Raw genomic sequence first — 19,682 nt, 5'->3', positions numbered from 1 at the left:
GGGTTCCGGGAGGGAGGGGCCGCCGAGGTAGGGAGGGGGCCGCCGCCAGGCTGTCGCGCTCTTCTGGAGGGTGCCTGCAGCGACTGAATTCCTGTGCTGCGACTGTGCCGACTGTGCCGCGCCCAGAGCAGCAGCAAAGCGACGATGCCAGGCCATTACCTGTTTGATCCCTGCGGGAAAGCTGGCACGGGCCAACTTTTGCCGATCCCTAGACCGAGAAGTTGCAAGGACTAGTGGAAGCGCGGAGGGGCCAGGGCGAGGGCGCGCTCCCCCGTGCGCTGCCTCCTCCCTCCTCGCGCCGGCCGCCCGCGCCCGCGGCCTCTCTCCCGCCCGCGCGCTCTCCCTCCGCCCGCCTCCCTCCTCCGGCCCCCTCCACGCGGCACAGGGCGGGGGGTGCCGCGAAACTCCGACCCGAACCGCTTGGACTTGCACAGTGTCCTCGGGGCTCTGGGGCCGAGCGCACGCAGTCACAAGCGCAGCTCTCTGCCTCCTGCCTTGCTTGTCTCGCCTGCGATCCCGGCCCGGGGCTGTGGCGTCGGTTCGGACCAAGGCTGCCAGAGCCCGCGTGGAAGCCGGACCACCGTCAGAGGAGCTCGGACGGCATGCTGAGCCCCCTCCTCGACTGAAGCCCGAGTGCCCAGAAGCCCGGGCCAAGCAAGCGCAGGCTAAGGAGACCCAGGCGGCGAAGGCGCGAGCCCTTGGCAGCGCAGCAGCGGAGGAGCAAGAGGAGGCGAAGGCAGAGAAGGGGCCCCCAAAGAAGTGGTGGTGGTGGGCGTCGTGGCCATGGCGGCGGCTATCGCCAGCTCGCTCATCCGGCAAAAGAGACAAGCCCGCGAGCGCGAGAAATCCAATGCCTGCAAGTGTGTCAGCAGCCCCAGTAAAGGCAAGACCAGCTGCGACAAAAACAAGTTAAATGTCTTTTCCCGGGTCAAACTCTTTGGCTCCAAGAAGAGGCGCAGAAGGAGACCAGGTCAGGTCGGAAGGGGCGTTCGCCTTTATCTTTTCCCTTGCCTTACTTTATGACTGTGGAGGGGGTTGGGGGTGGCATGGAAGCGTAGGTGAGTTTGGAGCCCAGCTTGTGCAGATGAGGCCCCCTAGCTGGTGTGCGTACGTGGGAAAGAGATTGCTTTTTTGCCTCCGTAACAGTTAACAGGCTTGCTGCATTGCAACTGCCCTGGGACAGGCACAGAGCCCAGGAGCGTAGCTTGCCCTGGAGGTGCACCCTCAGCTTCAGACATGTCACATGCGTGTATGAGAGTGCATGCCCGTGGGCTCAGGGAAGGCGTAACTCAGACAAGCTGTCGTGTGCTATGAAAATTACAAGAGAGGAGCAGGGCTGACACCATTGCTAACCCCTCCTGGAAAACCCAGGGAATCCCTGTCTTTGCTTTCATCTCTGCCTGCCAGACCCTTCCCCACTCCCAAGGGATATGAGCTTTCCACTGTTTAGGCATTCCATTTCTTTTCAGGACAGACTTGACTTGTGGGGCAGCTTTTAAACGTTTGCTGGGGGATGGGGTGAGGGGAGCAATATTTCTAGAACCTTGCGTCAAAGGTCTTAGTTATCTGGTCAGACTACTAAAACTGATTGCTTGACATTAAATGCAAGAGGAAAGAAAGGACTTAAATCATCTTAGGTTGGGGTCCTTTTGAGGGATTTCAGTGTTAAGAGTGACACGACATTCCCAGGACAGGAGAAAATCAGAGAGCCTTAAGTGTCAGGTTGCGTCAAGGTAGACAGACCTTCAGGGGGAGCATGCAGCTTATTTACCATTCTTCACCAAATGAATCCTTCGCACCATTTTCTTACCTTTTACTTGACAAGTATTACAGCAAACCAGACTTACTCGAGATCAGTTATTTCTCTGTGGGTTCTACACACCCTGGAATGGAAAAGCAGGCATAGGTCTTCAGTTTGCACAAAGTTTGTAAATGCATTAGCTGCGATTTAAGCTTGTTTTAAAAAGATGTAAGCAGTTACAGTGTGTGATTATGTGACTCCAATAAATATTATTTCACCGCAGGTGTCTGTATTCAATAAAAGCAAATTTTAGATATCATGGCTGTTATAAATAAATTAAGTGCTTGATTAATCTAGGGTGATTCATAATTGAAGATCATTTTAATCATGAACCTATGTGTTTGGGTAATCATGTTTTTGTATTACATTTGAAAATAAGCACAATTTAATTTTCCTTCCTCCTTAACAACAGAAACCGTTCTTTTCAAGTCCATTTTTTCATAAGAAGAAATTATGTGATAGGGATGGCAGTGCCTGCTTTTCCTACCCCTTTCTCATCGTCTTGTATGGAAGCCTCAGTTTTCTAGATACAGGTCCTTTGATGAGATTCTAGGTTAGAGATATACCCTAGGTCCTTTGATGAGATTCTAGGTTAGAGATATACCCTAGGTCCTTTGATGAGATTCTAGGTTAGAGATATACCCTTCTTAGAGTGGTGGGATTCTTAAGGTGCTGATTCTTAAGGAAATCTTTGCTGGTGGGTTTTCCCACCTGGTTGGTAAGCTATGCTAAATTATTTTTGTATTGATTTTTTTCTTCCACATGAAAAGTAGCACATTATTAAGAAGACAGACTGTGCTTGCTGTTCACCAACCCATTCAGAATGTTTAATGAGGTTGAGTGCCACTAAGCCAAAGGACCAGCTATCACAAACTATGGGCTTGTCAAAGGTTCAGGGCATTACCGATGTTTTGAAACAAAAATCATATGTTTTTTTTTTCCAATACTCTAATGTTTATTCCGAAACTTCTCATTTGTTTACTTCTTTTCTTTCTTCCAGAGGACTCTTTGAAAATGTAATTTGGTATTTTTTCCCCACTAAAACTTGTAGATGGAATTAGAACTTTGAATCCTGCGTCTCATCTACTGACCCGAGCCATTGTTCTCTTTGCAGAGCCTCAGCTTAAGGGTATAGTTACCAAACTATACAGCCGACAAGGCTACCACTTGCAACTGCAGGCAGATGGAACCATTGATGGCACCAAAGATGAGGACAGCACTTATAGTAAGTGACTGCTAAATAAATAAATAGTATGGACCAGCACGTTGTTGACTTTGGGTTCTTTTTATTTATTTTTAATTCAAACAAATCTTGCCAAATCCTTAAGTGAATGCAAAATGTGGTCATGTGACATAACCCTGTTTACACAGGCTCACCTACAGGAAGTTGAACAGGGAAACATCTAAAATATAAAGTAGAACAAATAATGTTGACACCATCTGAAGGTTGATCCAAATGTCATCTCCATGGTAATCTAGATAGATTTATGGCTGTCCTTTGGATTTATTACTTTTTCCCCCAGAAAAATTTCTCACCCACACAACAATCCTGAAATAGCATGCTATCTCCACTCTTAAAAATGAGTCTCATCCCAAGAGGCAGGAGTGTTTTCACACAGCAATAATTCATTGTTGCAAGCTTTTGCCCCTACCCCACTCCTGCCGCACATACCAGTAACTCTGAGACTAACTGATACTTTCACACCAAGTTACTACCATGGGTCTGCAAACACACTTCATTTACACTGAACTGGAGACAGTAATGGTGAATCAAGAAGGAAATGCACCCAAAGGGACTTTATTTGTAATGCCTGAAGCCCAGTGACCTGTTATGTAACCTCTATCAACCAATATTTATTTATAGTATTTAAAACAAAAACACAAATAGTGCTTTTCTGAAATTTAATAATTGCTGTATTGCAATTTACAGATATCTGCAGACTTACTCATTTGTTTCTGAGGACTAAAATTCTTGCTTCTCATAATTCATTCTCTGTTTTCCAAAATTTGGATTCATTCCTTTTAGATTTGTTAGTTTCTAGAAAGATTCCCATTGTTGGCTGAAAAAACAGCTGAAGAAAGTAGGTCTGGCTGCTAAGGAGTTCTCCGTAGTTCTTCCTTTGGAACTGTATTACCATAGGCAGTAAGTGTCCCAGTATTAAAAGGATTAAAGATTTTCACACCTTTTAAGAATGCTTCCCGGACTGGGAATTGAAATATTACCTCAAGAGAAAATTACCTTCAGTTACCCTTGAAGAACCATGTCTTAGGTCCTAGGATGAAGGGCTTATATATTGAATGGGTCTTCGGTGTTTTTCCAAATTCTGTGTTACAGTGAGCATATTAAAGTTTTATAACAAATCCTGGTTGCTCCTTCATGCATACTATTATTTTTAAAACAACCACACAAATGAAGCAGAGCACTTTACTGCTGTCAAGTAATACATTAATACACAGTGATCCATAATAAAATATTCCACCAATAAAGGATGTATGCTACACTGCTACACTCTATCTTGTTTCCAGAACATGAGCATTGTTAAAGGGAAGTTTGTGATGAGCTACCAGTCAGGATTGCTCTCATATGCTTTAAATATCCAGGTTGAAATAGGGGAGAAATATTTATTTCCATGCTTCTGCATTTCCTCAAAAGGAACAGTTTTGTTTTGTTTTAAATAGATGATTCAATGTGCTGTGTCTTAGTGATATGCCAAAATAATAAAGATCACACTGTACGTATTCATTTTAGGAGATGTACAACACACAGACGCACACACAGAGGCAGAGCTCCACTTGTTATTATGAATTTTTATATTGTATGCTAGGTTATACTAATTAATCCTACAAATGCATAGTTTCTTCCCTTGTTTATCTTATAACTCTGTCTGACGTGACATTTGTGCGTGCTAATGACATTTGGAGATCTTTAAAGAACATAGCCAGATAACAAGAATCCATGTCTAGTCTGATTAAAATGTACAGTGGTAAGTTAATCAAAGGTAAGTATTATCATAACATGCAACAAAGAAATGGAAAGTATCACAAATGAAAAAAAGCAAAAAAAAAAAACAAAAACAAAAAACAACAAAACAAAAAAATCAAAACAAGCTTGACTGCCCTGGCTTGGCTTGAAGAGCAACCAGGAGCTATCATCACTTCTCCATTGATATTATGCTGTATAAGTCATAAGTAAAACACACATGCCTATTAATTAAACTGATCCATCCAATTATAAGTGTGACCATTCAAATTTATACCCCTAAAAGCCAAGCAATTTTTGATATTAAGTTTAAGTAATTATTTAAATGAATGGAACAACAATACAAGTTTTGTTTTGTGACTCATGATACTATTTTCTCAACGTGCATCCCTAGTATTCTGTTTATAATTTTCTTTTCATCATAGTTCTTTCATTTCATTCAATTTAATTGATTTTATCTTATTTTTTACTTTGATATGGTAAATAAGATCAATTGATAAGGCAAATAATTTCATGCTTTATATATGTCAGTATCTAAAACCACAGTTGGTACTGTGCATTTAAGGTTACCATTTGTAAATTTACTACAGTGGTAAATGTCAAGCCAATGAAATTTCTTCATATGCAAGTAAGACATTATAAATTATGTCTTTTCACCTGAAAATGAAAAAGATAGATATTTCATGGAGGCTGTTTTATTATCAGCCTTGGGTACAAAGAATGGAATTTGAAGAGACAGATTCCCCCTTTTCTTAAAACCTGTAATAGTTTCACTAGTTTGGTATATCATGAATCTCCAAGTACATGAAATAATGCCTTTCATTATGCGTTAATTGGAGAAATTGGCCTTAGCTTAAACAGGGCTTCAGCATAGAGTTCAGTGTGGAGTTGATTGCCAAGGAGACAACACTGCCCTGAGAAAGTGATCCCTTTAAGGTGGAAGGGTTTATTTTTATATAGGCACAATATCAAACAAGCAAGAGACAGCATGGAGGTTATTCATGAAAAAAGCTCTTAAAATCCCCAAAATGAATGAATGAATGGTCAAGCATGTTGGTGCACACATTAATCCTTTAGCACTCTATGTTTTTGAGGGTAGCATGGTCTACAGAGTGAGGTCCTGGACAGCCAGGGCTACACAGAGAAACCCTGTCAAAAAATGAGACCAAACCAAGAAAACTAAACAAACAAGCAAATCTCTTCATGTCTAGCTGAAAGAGAAGGAAGGATCTTAGGTATTTAATTGAATGTTCTTCAGAGACGCAAATGAAATCAATTGTTTGTCATACTTCACATTTTTCTGCACTCTTCAGTTTTGACGTGTGTGTGTGTGTGTGTGTGTGTGTGTGTGTGTGTGTGTTAGATTACATAGTGAATGCCCTACTGCAAACTCAATGCCAGTATTCAAAAATAGATAATATGGAATGATTTTCTTTGTCTCTCTCCTTCAACTGTCTACTGTTTGAAATTTAAGCATTTCATTTCTCATTAAAACATTTTGTGATCAGTGAAAATCAACATAAAAGTCAAATCATTATCAGTCTCTTCCCTCTATGCTCATCTCTGACATTAAAAGCTACATTCATCCAACTAATAAGGTTCAGAATATTGTTTTATAAAATAAGGTCCTGGAAAAAATTTAAAGTTTCATTAACCATGTTTCTCTGCTATCTATTAGGTTTCAGGCACATAGTGATATGGACTTTAAACAAACCCACATGGAACTTTTTGTTTAGTTTATTGTAGGCCTCAGATTTTTGAACTATGATATTTTTATATAATATGATTGCCATGTATTATATCCCCCCAATACATGATCATTTCACGATACCTTGGTATCAGTCTACAAATGTGTTTTGAGTATCTGCTATAAGCAGGGTATCATCAACAGAAAGAAACATGATTTATACATGATGTGCTCAAAGACAGTAGGCTTATTTCCTGTACATTACATTGTCAATTATAGCACACGATCCTGGCTTGCAATCTGTAATTAGTTTTCTGTATTTCGTGTAACAGAAGGGCACAGCTTTTTATATGGTGAGTACTGAATGAAGTGCCATCAGTGGCATGTGGTAGGAACACTTGTATTTTGAACTGTACACTATGTCCTAGCTCCTCTTTGATAGCACCCAAATTCTAAGGAAAAGATGTATTGTAGACTTCACAGGGAATATTTTGTTCCCTATTGATATTTTGCTCACATTAACCTATCCAATGGAACAGAGTCTATATGCTCAAAGACAAAATTCTAGGGGAAAAAAATTCTTATAGATGGGAGCGATACCTTTACATTCATTCTTGTTCATGAAAGTAACAGACCAGTTTATCATCCCCCAACGAACTTACAAAATAAGGCAAAAATCATCAACATCGGTCTGTGACTCCCAGGAGAAAGGTGCACAGGCTATTTTCAATAGATATGTGTGGCAAACACTACGTTTTAAAAATGTACTATTTTATTTTTGCTCGTGGTGTGGGAGGGCGGAGACAGCTGGCAGTGGGAGAACACCCACTGCTTGTCTCCAGTGAGTGGTGTGTGCTTGTGTGGAGCTCTTGGGTGTGAGATTCACGCGGTGAGACCTTCAGACGGAAAGATGAAGACCTCGTAAGCCCACTTGCAGCATTTTTGCAAAAAAACATTAAAATAATAAATAACAGTTTCCAACACCTCATTTTTATTCCTACACCTATTATCTTTGAGACTAAATGCCAACAGCCTGCTGAACTCTATTATCCTGAAAAATGCCCATTCTTTATGAAGTACTACTCTTGAACTATAGGAATACAAAATAACATCTTTTGCAAGGTCCAGGTTTATTTAGCGGGTGTTTGCAATGGAGATAATACAGATAATTTAAATGAAAATGTTGAGTATTGTGTCTTGGGAGAGTGTAGGGATTTCTCCTCAGCTAGTACTTCCATCTAACAGTGCTTATGAAAATTTCAGAAACTGTCTAGAGGAACAAGTTAAGAACTTAATTGGAGAAGGGTGACATTTTATTATGTGGAATGATTCCGGCCCTTTTGCCACCCACCCCGCCAAATGTAAATATTTCGACCTCCAGTGCTCTAAAGTACAGGGTGTTTCAGCCAAAGTCTTCTGTTCTCCTTGGAGTGTTTGAGAATATGCTTTATAGACCTTCCTAATAATAATCAGTAGCCAAATACACTAGAAAGTAGAACAAGGCTATATTTGTATATTTCTAGACTCACTTGGTCTACTCTGCTTTTAGAAAGCCAGGTACTCCTGTTGAATACATTGGGAAGCTATGAAATTTGGAATTGTAACATTTTCTCATTCTTTGAAATTTCAGCTCTGTTCAACCTCATCCCTGTGGGTCTTCGAGTGGTGGCTATTCAAGGAGTTCAAACCAAGCTGTATTTGGCAATGAACAGCGAGGGATACTTGTACACCTCGGTGAGTCTTTGTGTGCTTGCTTTCACGCGCCAAGTTTTCATCTGACATGAAAGAAAATGTATGACACATATTCTTTTGGTATAGATTTTGGACTTCATGGAAATATATCAGTTGGAAGGGCAAATTATTTTCTGGTGAAAATTATAGCTCTTCCTAATTAATCATTGAAAGCCAGCATGGTCAATATAAAGTCAATAATATGCCTAAAAGTTTTGCAGAGTTTCATTGGAGTACTATGTATTATTAAATAGGGAGTCAGACTTTGCAGCTATGGGAACCAAAGCTCTTACTTAACTACATAATCATGTCTGTCCCCACTTATTCCTGACGATATTAATGAGCTCTCTCTCTTAGATCAATTCCAGGACACAAAACTGGTTTGAAAAGTGCTGCTTAATAGTCATTACTAATCTGTTCAGTTAGTACAATTGCCATCTGTTTCAATTTTTAATTTTTTATTAAAATTTATAGATACAGTATGGTAATTCAATATTTGCATACAGTATATAATGATCAAAAATGGAAATAAACATTTCCATCCTTTTAAACACTTCAAAAAATTTTGATTAACAGTCATATTTCTGGTGCACAGTGTGCTATTTTAGTACATTTGTAAAATATTTCCCAATCAGGATAATTACTTTTCATCTCATCATAATTTTGTGTGCAGAGATATGGAGGTCCTCTCCATTCATATTGCATTACTCTATGAATATATTATATTGTATTATACTACTAATGCCATTCATTTGTTTTTTGTTTTTGTTTTTGTTTTTTGTCAAGCACAACTTAACCTTTTCTTATACACAAATTCTTGCTGGTGTTTATTCTAACAAGAATGAGGATGATAATTTTGGGTATATTTTAGGTTATAAAAAATTTATATTTTTTATTGTGAGTTCCTGCATTTTAAGAAAGGTACAGGATGTTTAAAATGGAGAAATTGGGCTGGTCAAATTGCATTGTGGTAAAAGGTTCTTGTTCTCAACCTTGATTGTTTTAGTTTAGTCCTCCAACCCCTCAAACAGTCAGTCAATAATTGTAGAAAATTTTTAGGCCTTCAAAAATGGAGAAAAAAATTGCTCATTAAACTGCCTAGCAGCCTTAAGAAGGAGGTGATAACCAACTATCAACTGCAAATAAAACAGTCTATATTCACTCCTGCTCTATCTTGTTAGATGAATTTCATTCAAAGTCATATGTAAAAGGATTTGACAGACACTGTAAAAATCATGCAGTCACCTTGGTTATAAGTGCACAAGATGGGGGAAAGTTGTGGGAAAAGAACAAGCCCACTCATTTACCAGTAGACACCTCAACCAGTAGGCACTTGTCAAAGCTTTGTCTATATTGTTGCTTATAACATACTGAGATTTTTCTGTGTTTGGTAAACTAAAACTTTGAATTTGTTGCAAGTTTCATGAAATCTATTACTCTATCAATACAGTGCTAGAATTGTAGGAAAAGGAATGGAATATATTTAGGTTTGTGCAGTAATGTAGTGTGATTCATTTTAAGTGACCTCTTTTAGATTAGCATGGTCAAATGCAAAAGTAGGCTTTTAATATGAGAAGTGACTCCTTGAACTAATATGCAGACATGGAAAGGAAATAGAATAGTGAATATACTTGAGAAGATAAAATGTTGAACATTCTATATAGTTTTAGTTACAGTTTCTTTTTTTTTTCCTTTGTTGTAAAAGAATATTTTAATTTATTCTTTGACAGTTCCATAGATGTATATAGTGTATCTTGATCAGATCTATCCCCAAGACCCCCTCAACACACACCGTGTGATGTTTATGTCCCCTTTATAACATTGTGAGTCCAGTTAGTGCTGCCCCCAATCCAAAAGTATTGGTGCCATCAACCTGAGCATGGCAAATTTACTATTGATCACACCTCAACAGGAAAATCAATCCTCTTCTCCCAATAGTCATCAACTTCTAATAGCTCCTCAACTGGGGATGGAGTCTGGAGCACCTACCCAATTTATGTTAGATGTTCACTGACTTAATCTTGTAGAGGTTTTGTTTCTATTGCTGTGATAAGACTTCATGACCAAGGCAAATTACAAAAGGAAGAGTTTAGTTCGGCTTATGGTTCCAGAGTGTTAGTCTGTGGTGATGGAGTGAATGCATGGTGACAGGTGCCCAGAGTAGCAGCTGAGAGCTTACATCTCTCTCCACAAGCAGGAAGCTGACACACATTGGGAATGACATGAGTCTTTTGAAACCTCAAAGCTTACCCCTACTGACAAACCTCTTCCAACAAGTACATACCTTCTAATCCTTCCCAAATAGTTCTACTACTGGGAGACCAAGTATTCTGACATAAGAGCCTATAGAAGCCATTTGCATTCAAACCACCACCTTTCATTCCCTGGTCCCCATAAGCTCATACCTGTATCATATTGTGAAATGCATTTAGTCCAATATCAAAATTCTCCATAGTCTTTCAGTCTAAACACTGGTTATGAGTCCAAAGATTCTTCTAAGACTCAAAGCAATGTCTTAATTGTAAAAAAAAAAATGCTTATTTTTAACCTACAGGGCATAGAATATACATTCCAAAAGGGAAGAATCAAGCATAGTGAGGAAATACTGAACCGAAACCTAGCAGAAAACCCTCCAAATCCTATAGCCCATTGTTTAAGGGTTATCTGTCTCTCTGCCCTTCCAACTTTGTTGCCTTCAAGTAAATCTCGCTCTCAGGATGATTCAGCTCCCCATGTACATACAGATCTCCTTGGCAGACATTCTACATTGCTAGCATGTCCAGCATCTTAGGGTCTCCAATACAAACAGGTTTTGCTTCACACAGCTGCTTTTGTTGATCTGCTCTGTCATACATTGTCTGGCCTCTATGACTCACCTTAACCATGGAAGAAGATTTCACAACCCTTTTATTTGTGTATCCTCTATGACTCTAGAACCAGAAGCAAGTGGGGATTGCTGCTAAATTTGCTGTCTGTTTGGAATCTGGCCTGGCCCCATTGAATTACTGTTGGCTGAAGCTTTCCTTTGTTTCTGTTTTTGAGGAACAGATAATTACTTAGGCATTTTCCTCACAGGTCAGAAGCCTCGGGGTGGGGTCTTGCCCTGAGGGCAACCCTCCTTTATTCTTTTGTAGATCAGGCCTCTTCTTAATCTGTTTAGCTATTTAGCTATTTCAACACTTGCCATGGCTCCAACATTCAATTTTCTAGTGCTGTTTTTTTTTTTTTTTTTTTTTTTTTTTCAAATTGCATTTTGTATTTCTTTTCACCCCATTTGGTTTTTTTTTTTTTTCATTGCAGACCTGCATAAAAGTGATTAATATTAACCATATGACAGAGTCAATATTTGGCTATTTTGAAATCTCTTCTGCCAAAGAAATAGGTTTATTTTAAAATTTAGCCTCGGAAAATTCTTAGGACAAGGGAAGAAAGCAACTACAGCTTTCACCAAAATAACCCAAACTGATGTCTAAGCTGAGTTGCAAATATTGTTCCCCTCTGAAGTCTCTTGAGCCAGGCATCTATTGTCTGTATAACTCTCAGCATTAATGTATCCAGTGTCCTACTAGGATGGCCCATTCATCTCTGTTACAGCATTCAATCACTTTTCTAATGTCAAACCCCAAACTCTCCCACATTCCTTCAAGAAGCAGTATGGTCAGTTCTGTCACAAGAATAGCATCACCCCAATACTAACTTCTGTCTTAGTTACTTTTCTATTGCTGTGATAAAACACCATGACCAAGGCAACTTATGAAAACATTTAAGTGGGCGGAGGGTTCCTAAGGGTTACAGTCCATGATGGCAGAGGGAAGGGAGGCATTACAGGTGGGGCAGCATCTGAGAGCTCACCTCTCAATTCACAAGTAAGATGCAGAGAGCCACACTGTGAATGAAAGTGAGTGTTTTCAAGCCCCCAAAGCCACCTCCAGTGACACAGCACCTCCCCCAAGACCACATCTCTTAATCCTTCTGAAACAGTTCTACTAACTGGGACCAATATTCAAATATATAAGCTAATGACAGCCTTTCTCCTTCAAAGCCATACATATAAGTATTTCATTTTAAGGAAGAATAACCTTAAATACGTAGTTGCAAACTAGGGAAAGTAATTATATTCTCATTATGGTGGAAACATTTCTAATTTATGTTGGAGAGAAATGTAGGGGTGAAATGTCTAAACTGTTCTGTTCTAGGAATGAAAACTGAGTCCAGGTAAATGTTCCAGTTCTTCCCATTACTCTGTATTGACTATGACTTCAGGCCCCTTCAACAAATTGATCACCACCCCCTCTGGAACACTGTTTTGTTTTCATCTTGTTTAAAGTGTGATCTCTACATCCTAAGAGGACAGAATTCTATCCTAATGACTTTACAGCCAACCTACTTGGTAAATAATTTAGGCTCTGTAGGTAGATCATAAAGTTTCTGTCGTAGCCATTCAACGTTGCTTTTGCTGTTGTTGTACAAAAGTAATCATAGCCTGTAAAATAAATGAGTTAATATCATTATGTTCCACTAACAGTTTATTCATAAAAACATAATGGGATGGACTTGGCTCATGGCTGCAATTTTCCCATGTGTGGCCATATTTTCCTTTCTCTTTTCCCCCAGATAGCTGTTCTTTAACTCCTCCAGCCCTATGATTTGGATTTTCACAGATGACCTTTCATTGTATGTTAACGGGAGAATAGAGGTCATCTGGCAGAAAATCCAATTTACTTGTCTATCATATGCAAACATGGTACACTAACATTGCCCCTGTCATCCTGTTATGAACTCCTTGCCTATTTGTAGAGCGTTCCTTCTTCTCTACTTCATTCTACCATTTATCTTATATTTTAATCACCCTCTCTCCTATCTTGGAGCTTCACTTCATATATCTTTGCCCCCTATCTACTAGCTCCTGTTGTCTAGCTGATGTTCACTAAAAAAAGAAAAAGAAAAAAAAAAAAAAAAAAAAAGGAAAATGTACTCTGGAAACCTTCTTCAACCTCTATCTTTCCTGCCCTGGACAGTCACTTGTGTCTCCAGATAATTCAGAAATTTGGACCTTACTTGCTTCTTTCTGTTCTTTCCTATCCCTCTTCAATCCACCTAGTGTAGCTTCAACACCATTGAAAGTCTGTTTAGCAAGGTCACCAAAGACTGCCATATAGTAAACTCACAATTCTTGTTTTAGTTTGTTTTTTCAAGCTGTTGATGTTTTCTGCCCCTGCTTTACTCCCTCTTTTGGTTTGGTCATATCATTAGATATGCTGAAATTTCTTTTTTCCTTACTGGCCACTTCCAAATAATAGTATTTAGAAAACTTTTCCCTTTACATGCTGCATATTTTCTATACATTTCACATAGTAATAAGTGCCATTCATAGTCACTGCACAGATAGAAATGACCTGTCTCCACACAGTGACTTTTTAACAATATGTGCAATAATGCTTAGAAGAGTGTCTTCAGAGGTCATGGATGAAAGGAGAATATGACCTTTGGCATTTCATTTGATGGAAAAGCCATTATCCAAATAGTAATAAAATGAAACAGGCAGATTTTGCGATTGACATACCAATTTTCTGTTCTACAGATTGTCTTTACATTTCTGAAGGACTATTCTTGAGATGATGAAAACTGCTGATCTTTGGAAGACCGTTTTAATATATCTCAGATTTCTTCTTTGCTTTTCTGATTTTGTTCCCATAATTCCATCTCAATTAAAATGTCTTTCTTACTTTTATCCATTAGATAAAAAGCACCTCCATGTTGTTATTGTCATAGAGATAACAATTTACCTCTCATGATTGATCTTAGGATTCTTGTACCATATACTCTTCCCCATTTTTATTTCTTGTTGCCATAGGGGACAGACTTGGTGTAGGCTCAAGTGGCAGTGAGAAACCATCTGTGGCACAGATGATCATAATTAACCATTATTTCATAACATATTTACTTTTAACCATGATATAACTAAGTCTTTCTGCAACCACAGGAAATTACTACTCATTGTGCATAAAGAAAAATTTTTAAATACTAATAATAAGGAGTTCTATATAATGGTTTGAGAGTTCTCAAACTTCATACCATACATATTTCATAACATGATGCTTTTGTAATAAAATTTTAAGTGAGTTTGAAATATATATTAACTATAAAAAGCATAAGAATTTTACATATGAAAAAATGGTAATGTCTTAGTATTTATTTAGTTGAATAGTAATATTATATACCAGGTACAGATGATAATAGTTCAAAGATAAATAAAAATTATTTGTTTTTTATTTTAGAACGTTCTAGAACTCATAGCAACATCTTTATCTAGTTACATACCTTTTGTCAAAAGCAGTTGACTATTTTTACATAAAAATGTCACGTCTAGCAAAAATGTGCAGACAATAGAGATTTTGATGGAAGCAGTTTCCCCATGCATACATTTCCAGTGATTTGTGGGAATGATATAACCAACATGATTTGACTATCAAAGACAACCAAATTTCTCCAAGTTATCTAGTTTGATACCTTAGCCATAGGCAGCCTGTATTACTGTTTCAGGAGCTCCATTCAGTTATTCTTCCTCTAACAGATAATTTACATGTACTTTATTTTTATCACATTTCTTCTTTAACACATAAAAATAGACTAATATATCATTCTCAGCACCCCATGATACATTTTCATTCAGAAGAATCACTATCAGAAATATGGAGATGTCAAGCCATGGTACTCTTGTAGTAGCTGTAACACAGGGACATTATTTTCCTTCTTCTGATAACCTAGATTTTCTTCCAATTAAAAACAACTCCTATACCCGTGACTCAGGGAACATTCTGGAAGAAGGGCAAGGGATGAATGGATATTGTAGAACCAGCAGAACAAGACATCTGGTATGAAATTGTGTCTACTAGAAATGATAGGGAAGCTGTACCCATGAAATCTTACCAACATGGCTGCCTAAATGAGACCTGAACAAGTAAAATACCAATAGACTTATTGACATGGAAAGTGGAAATTTCATGGGGCTCCAGTCTTTGACAAAGAACTAAAAATGACTAAGAAATAATGAGAGAACAAAAACCAGTCTTCCTCAGGGATAAATGTACTGAACAGCTTGTATTAATACATTTAGGCATATGGCATACAAATATGTAACTAAAGAAAATACACCCATCATTTTGAGAAGAGCAAGTTGGAGTGCATAGGAAGGGTTGATGAAGGAAAGTGAAAGGGGAAAGTGATATAATTATAATTTATGTTTTTAAAAATAATGTCATGGAATTTTTTAGTTTAAGTCCAAATGCTTTAGTTATTGTTTCACTATTTTATGATTTTGCATAATCCATCACAAGGTTTGACCCTTTTTGAAATTAGTTAAACCTTGGTGTTTTAAACAACATAAGTATCACAAAATATTTAAGCAGATGAAAATGCTATCTACTATAATGTGATCAGCGTACATTATATACATATGTCAGTTCTCACCCTGTGCCATATACATTTGGTACAATTAAAGTGATAAAAACAACTATAAATGTTTAGTGGAGTATGTTCCTATGTGATACACCTCTCTACAAACATTACTTTTATAGGTTTCTTGTTGAAGTGTGTACGTGTGTATGAATATCACAATATATCATATATTTTGCATTCTGTACCTGTCCTGTTCCTCTTGCTCCCATTAGTCTACTTTCTCTTTTCCTTTCCTCAAATAGTCTACCTTCTACTTTCATGTCATATATGTCATTTGGCAACCTTCCCAGGAGTGATATAATAGCATAACTATAGTTTTATTTTTAGCTTTGTAAAGAAACTCCACAATGATTCTTACGGCAACAACAATAATTTCTAATCTTGATGACCTTAGAATCCATGCAGATTATACACTCACCAATTCTGACTCTGAGTTTTTTGGCCTTTTTCAATCTAATATGTAGGTATTCTGTATTCATTGACCTTCCTAATCTTATAGCCACACCACTGGACTTTTTAATATTTCAAGTCATTGACTATTTTAAGTATATATCACTTCCTTTTCATCTTTCATTATTTTTTGCATATATATGTGTGTGTGTGTGTTCATGTGTGTGCAGATGCATGTACATACAGAGGTCAGAGATGTACACTGGGTGTCGTTATCAGTTATTTTTGACACAGAGTTTTTCATCGACCATTAGGAGCTCTGACTCAGCTAGAGTGGCTGGCCATTGGTTCTAGGGATCTATCAAATTGTGTCTGCATCCTAGTTCTGGGATGACAGATGTGAACTGACTACATGTCTTTTTACATGACTGCTGGTTGTTTGAACTCAGGTTCCCACACCTGCATAGCAAACAGATTACCAACTAATCAAATGTCCTTATCCTCAGCCCTTTGCTTTTCTTCTTACAAAACAGCTTTATTGAGATATAGCTTCTAGATCATAAAATTATTCATTTAGAGTGCATAATTCAATAGTTTTTCACTTGTTAACAGAGGTGTGCAATCATCATTGCTGTTTAATTGTAGAATTTATTATTACCATGAATGATAAAATTATACCAATTCACAGGCATATCCCATCCCTTCTCCCACTTCTCAGTAACTGGTAACCTATTTTTTCTCTATACATTCACCTGTTTTAGGTAATTCATAAAAATGGAATTATGACCATATAATCCTTTGTGGTTGGCATCTATCGCCCAGCATAAGTGCTCTGATTAATGATTTATTTCTCAATAGGTAATTGACTGACTTGGTTAGACTCTAAGAAAACTGGACAGATTAAGACTTGTACAAAGAACAGCACATGCCTTTTACTCAGATTCATCTTACCTCAATTGCTTTATCATTCATATTTATATAGCTATCTATCATGTATCTGTGTCAAACAATGTGTTTATATCTCCCACTTTGGAGCCATTGAAGACTATATTAAATTCTCAGCATTAGGTGACCGAAGAGATTGCTCAGAGAGTAAAGTGATTGCTGCGAAGAGGACTTACATCTAGATACCCAGCACCCATATACACCTCACTCTAACCCAGCACAGGGTTGGGGATGGAAGGCAGTCAGGAGGATCCTCATGTGTACCCACTGGACATGCAGTCAGTGTCATTGAAACACTAAACTCCAGGTTCAATGAGAGACCCTGCCTCATATAATAACTTGGATGGTGATAGAAAAAAAAAAAACACCCAAAGTCAACCTTTGGCTTCTGCATGCAAACCCACAGGCAGGCACGCCCCATTCCATATACATACATCTGCACTACAGACACAAAGTAGATGAATACAAAAAACTTGAAATGCTTCACATCTTACCCCAAAGTAGTTCAGTGTTTATTTACTAGAAATAGGTGCATTTTCTTAGATAGCCACAACAAAGTATATTCCTCAAATTCAGTAAATTTAAAAAAATATAATATTGAAATATTTTATCTCATCTACTGTCCATTTTCCCATTACATGAGTTGACAGTCATCATGAAGCCTATGACATAATTTTCAGTGATATAAATTCACATCTCTAGTGCACTATGTAGAAGTATTAAAGTCTATACAAGTCATTGGTTAATTCAGATGCACTCCTAGAAGTTTTATGTAACCTGGGAAATGTTTGTACTATGTCAATTCTGTATAATATCAACTAGACATAATTTAAGGTCTAGGGTTATTATCATAGAGGATTACAAATTGAATAAAAAGGAGTATAGAACAATGCTTATATCAATAGAGCTCTTTGAGGAACTGACGTCTCAATCATAAAAGAAAGGAAGATGAAAACTGACATGAGCAGTATCATATCCAAAGCAGAAGAAACGGTGATCAAGTTAAAGTGTTAAACCAAAGAGGGTGTAGGTACAAAGAAATATTAACTTCTGGTTGTAAGTTTTTCTTGGGCCGCTAAGATGGTGCAGTAGATAAAGTCCTAATGGATCGAGTTTGACCATCTGAACCCACATAGTGAAAAGAGAGTGCAGACCCCTGCAAGTTGTTCTCTGACCCCCATATGTGGTCTATGAGTCGTGTTCCTTCCTCCCCCAACAATTACAAAAAATGTAAAAATCTAAAACTTTTCCTCATTTGTATACTCAATTAACATTTATTACATTTTTATTTAGTATAAAATTGCAGAAGTTTTAACTGTCAAAATCCAAGTTCCCAGTTTCAATGCATATGTTTTTAAAAAGCTATGATCAAATAATCTATATATGCACTCATACATTTTGATGGGTGCTTTTTGTTCAGAGAAATGGATTGTAATAATATAAGGGTAATTATACAGACACATTTCTGAGTCATGTTTTTTGGGAATTTAAATTGTAAAACATGAGCTTATTTTGAAGGAAGAAAAGCTTATTTTGAAGGAAGACCAAGATAGTCTCCTAAATCACAATTATTTCTCCTGTTTGCTATTCTTTGTAGTGCTAACATCTTCATTAAAATATAAAAGAAAATCCAGCTTGGTATTTGAACATCTCTTCATAGTCTCTATTTAAAAAAAAATTAATCAAAGCTAGTAAGTTATTCAGGGTGAAAAATATGTGTTTATGTTCTTAAGTGTGAAAATGAATGATGATGGCACTTTGTCAGAAATCAGAAAGACAATAGTGGTCGTAGCTAAAGACAGATACTGATCAGCATCTGAGGCCATGTTGGAAAAGTAATCTAAATTAGAAGTCATAGGGCACATATTTAACTGAGGGTCTCATTGTTTTAACTCAGGCCTAAAGTCATGTTCGTAGGAAAACACCATGTATCTTGGAACTGAAATACAAAATAATGGTCAAGAAAGACAAAGAAGAATTTTAACAGGTAAAGGCAGTTATGAGGAGATTGCTTTTTCTTCTCAACTTGCCTCCTACCTCTCTGCCTCTCACACACACTAAAGACAATCTGAGGAACCAAAACTCATACTCTGTTGCTGTGATGACACTAGTTTATTTTGGAATTCCAAAAATAATTCTAAGCTTTTCATATATAACCCACCCTCACCATTAGGAGATTGCTCTATCATGATACTCAGTAAAATTAAATAAATCTATGAAAGAGAACCAATGGCCTTTTAGCATTAGTTTATGTTAGTAAACAATTAATAGCATAAAGACATTATTCAATGAAGGCACTATTTTTAGTCCTTACCTTCTTGTTTATTTTAATCCACAGTGGGATAGGGAACAAAAAATAGCTCACTAATCCATTTTTCCATGTTGTTCTTATTTCTATGAAACTTGTGCTTTGAAATAGTTTGCTTCTAAATTCTGTAATCATTAATTAATAATTATTTTCCTCATCCAATCCTTAGCCTTTCATAAGTTTCTAACAAATGTACATTTTAATATGCATTTATTGACATAGTAATGTATGTGCATAATAAAATATAAAGGCCAATTATGATTTCTGTTTAATCTGTCTGGACATTTAAAATATGTTAAAATACCAAATTATTTACCATTGCTGATCTATGTAAGAGTTAAAATTTCAATTTCAAAATTATGTAAGCCAGTACATTGCTGAG

At 37.5% G+C, this 19,682-nt stretch overlaps 1 protein-coding gene across 1 annotated transcript in view; it reads left to right on the top strand.

Moving 5' to 3' along the window:
* The first annotated feature begins 634 nt into the window (after window positions 1-634).
* The window catches only part of Fgf13 (fibroblast growth factor 13), a 78,118-nt gene continuing 59,070 nt past the window's right edge, over window positions 635-19,682 (top strand). Inside the window, exons 1-3 of the mRNA XM_051178768.1 lie at window positions 635-970; window positions 2,916-3,026; window positions 8,099-8,202. Coding sequence (XP_051034725.1) covers window positions 784-970; window positions 2,916-3,026; window positions 8,099-8,202 — 402 coding nt within the window. The 5' untranslated portion in view covers window positions 635-783. The remainder of the gene's footprint in view (window positions 971-2,915; window positions 3,027-8,098; window positions 8,203-19,682) is intronic.

The sequence above is a fragment of the Phodopus roborovskii genome, unplaced genomic scaffold (assembly GCF_943737965.1).
Source record: "Phodopus roborovskii unplaced genomic scaffold, PHOROB, whole genome shotgun sequence".
Taxonomy (NCBI): Eukaryota; Metazoa; Chordata; class Mammalia; order Rodentia; family Cricetidae; genus Phodopus; species Phodopus roborovskii.
The sequence above is the reverse complement of the archived record's forward strand: the minus strand, read 5'-3'. Positions and strand labels throughout refer to the sequence as shown.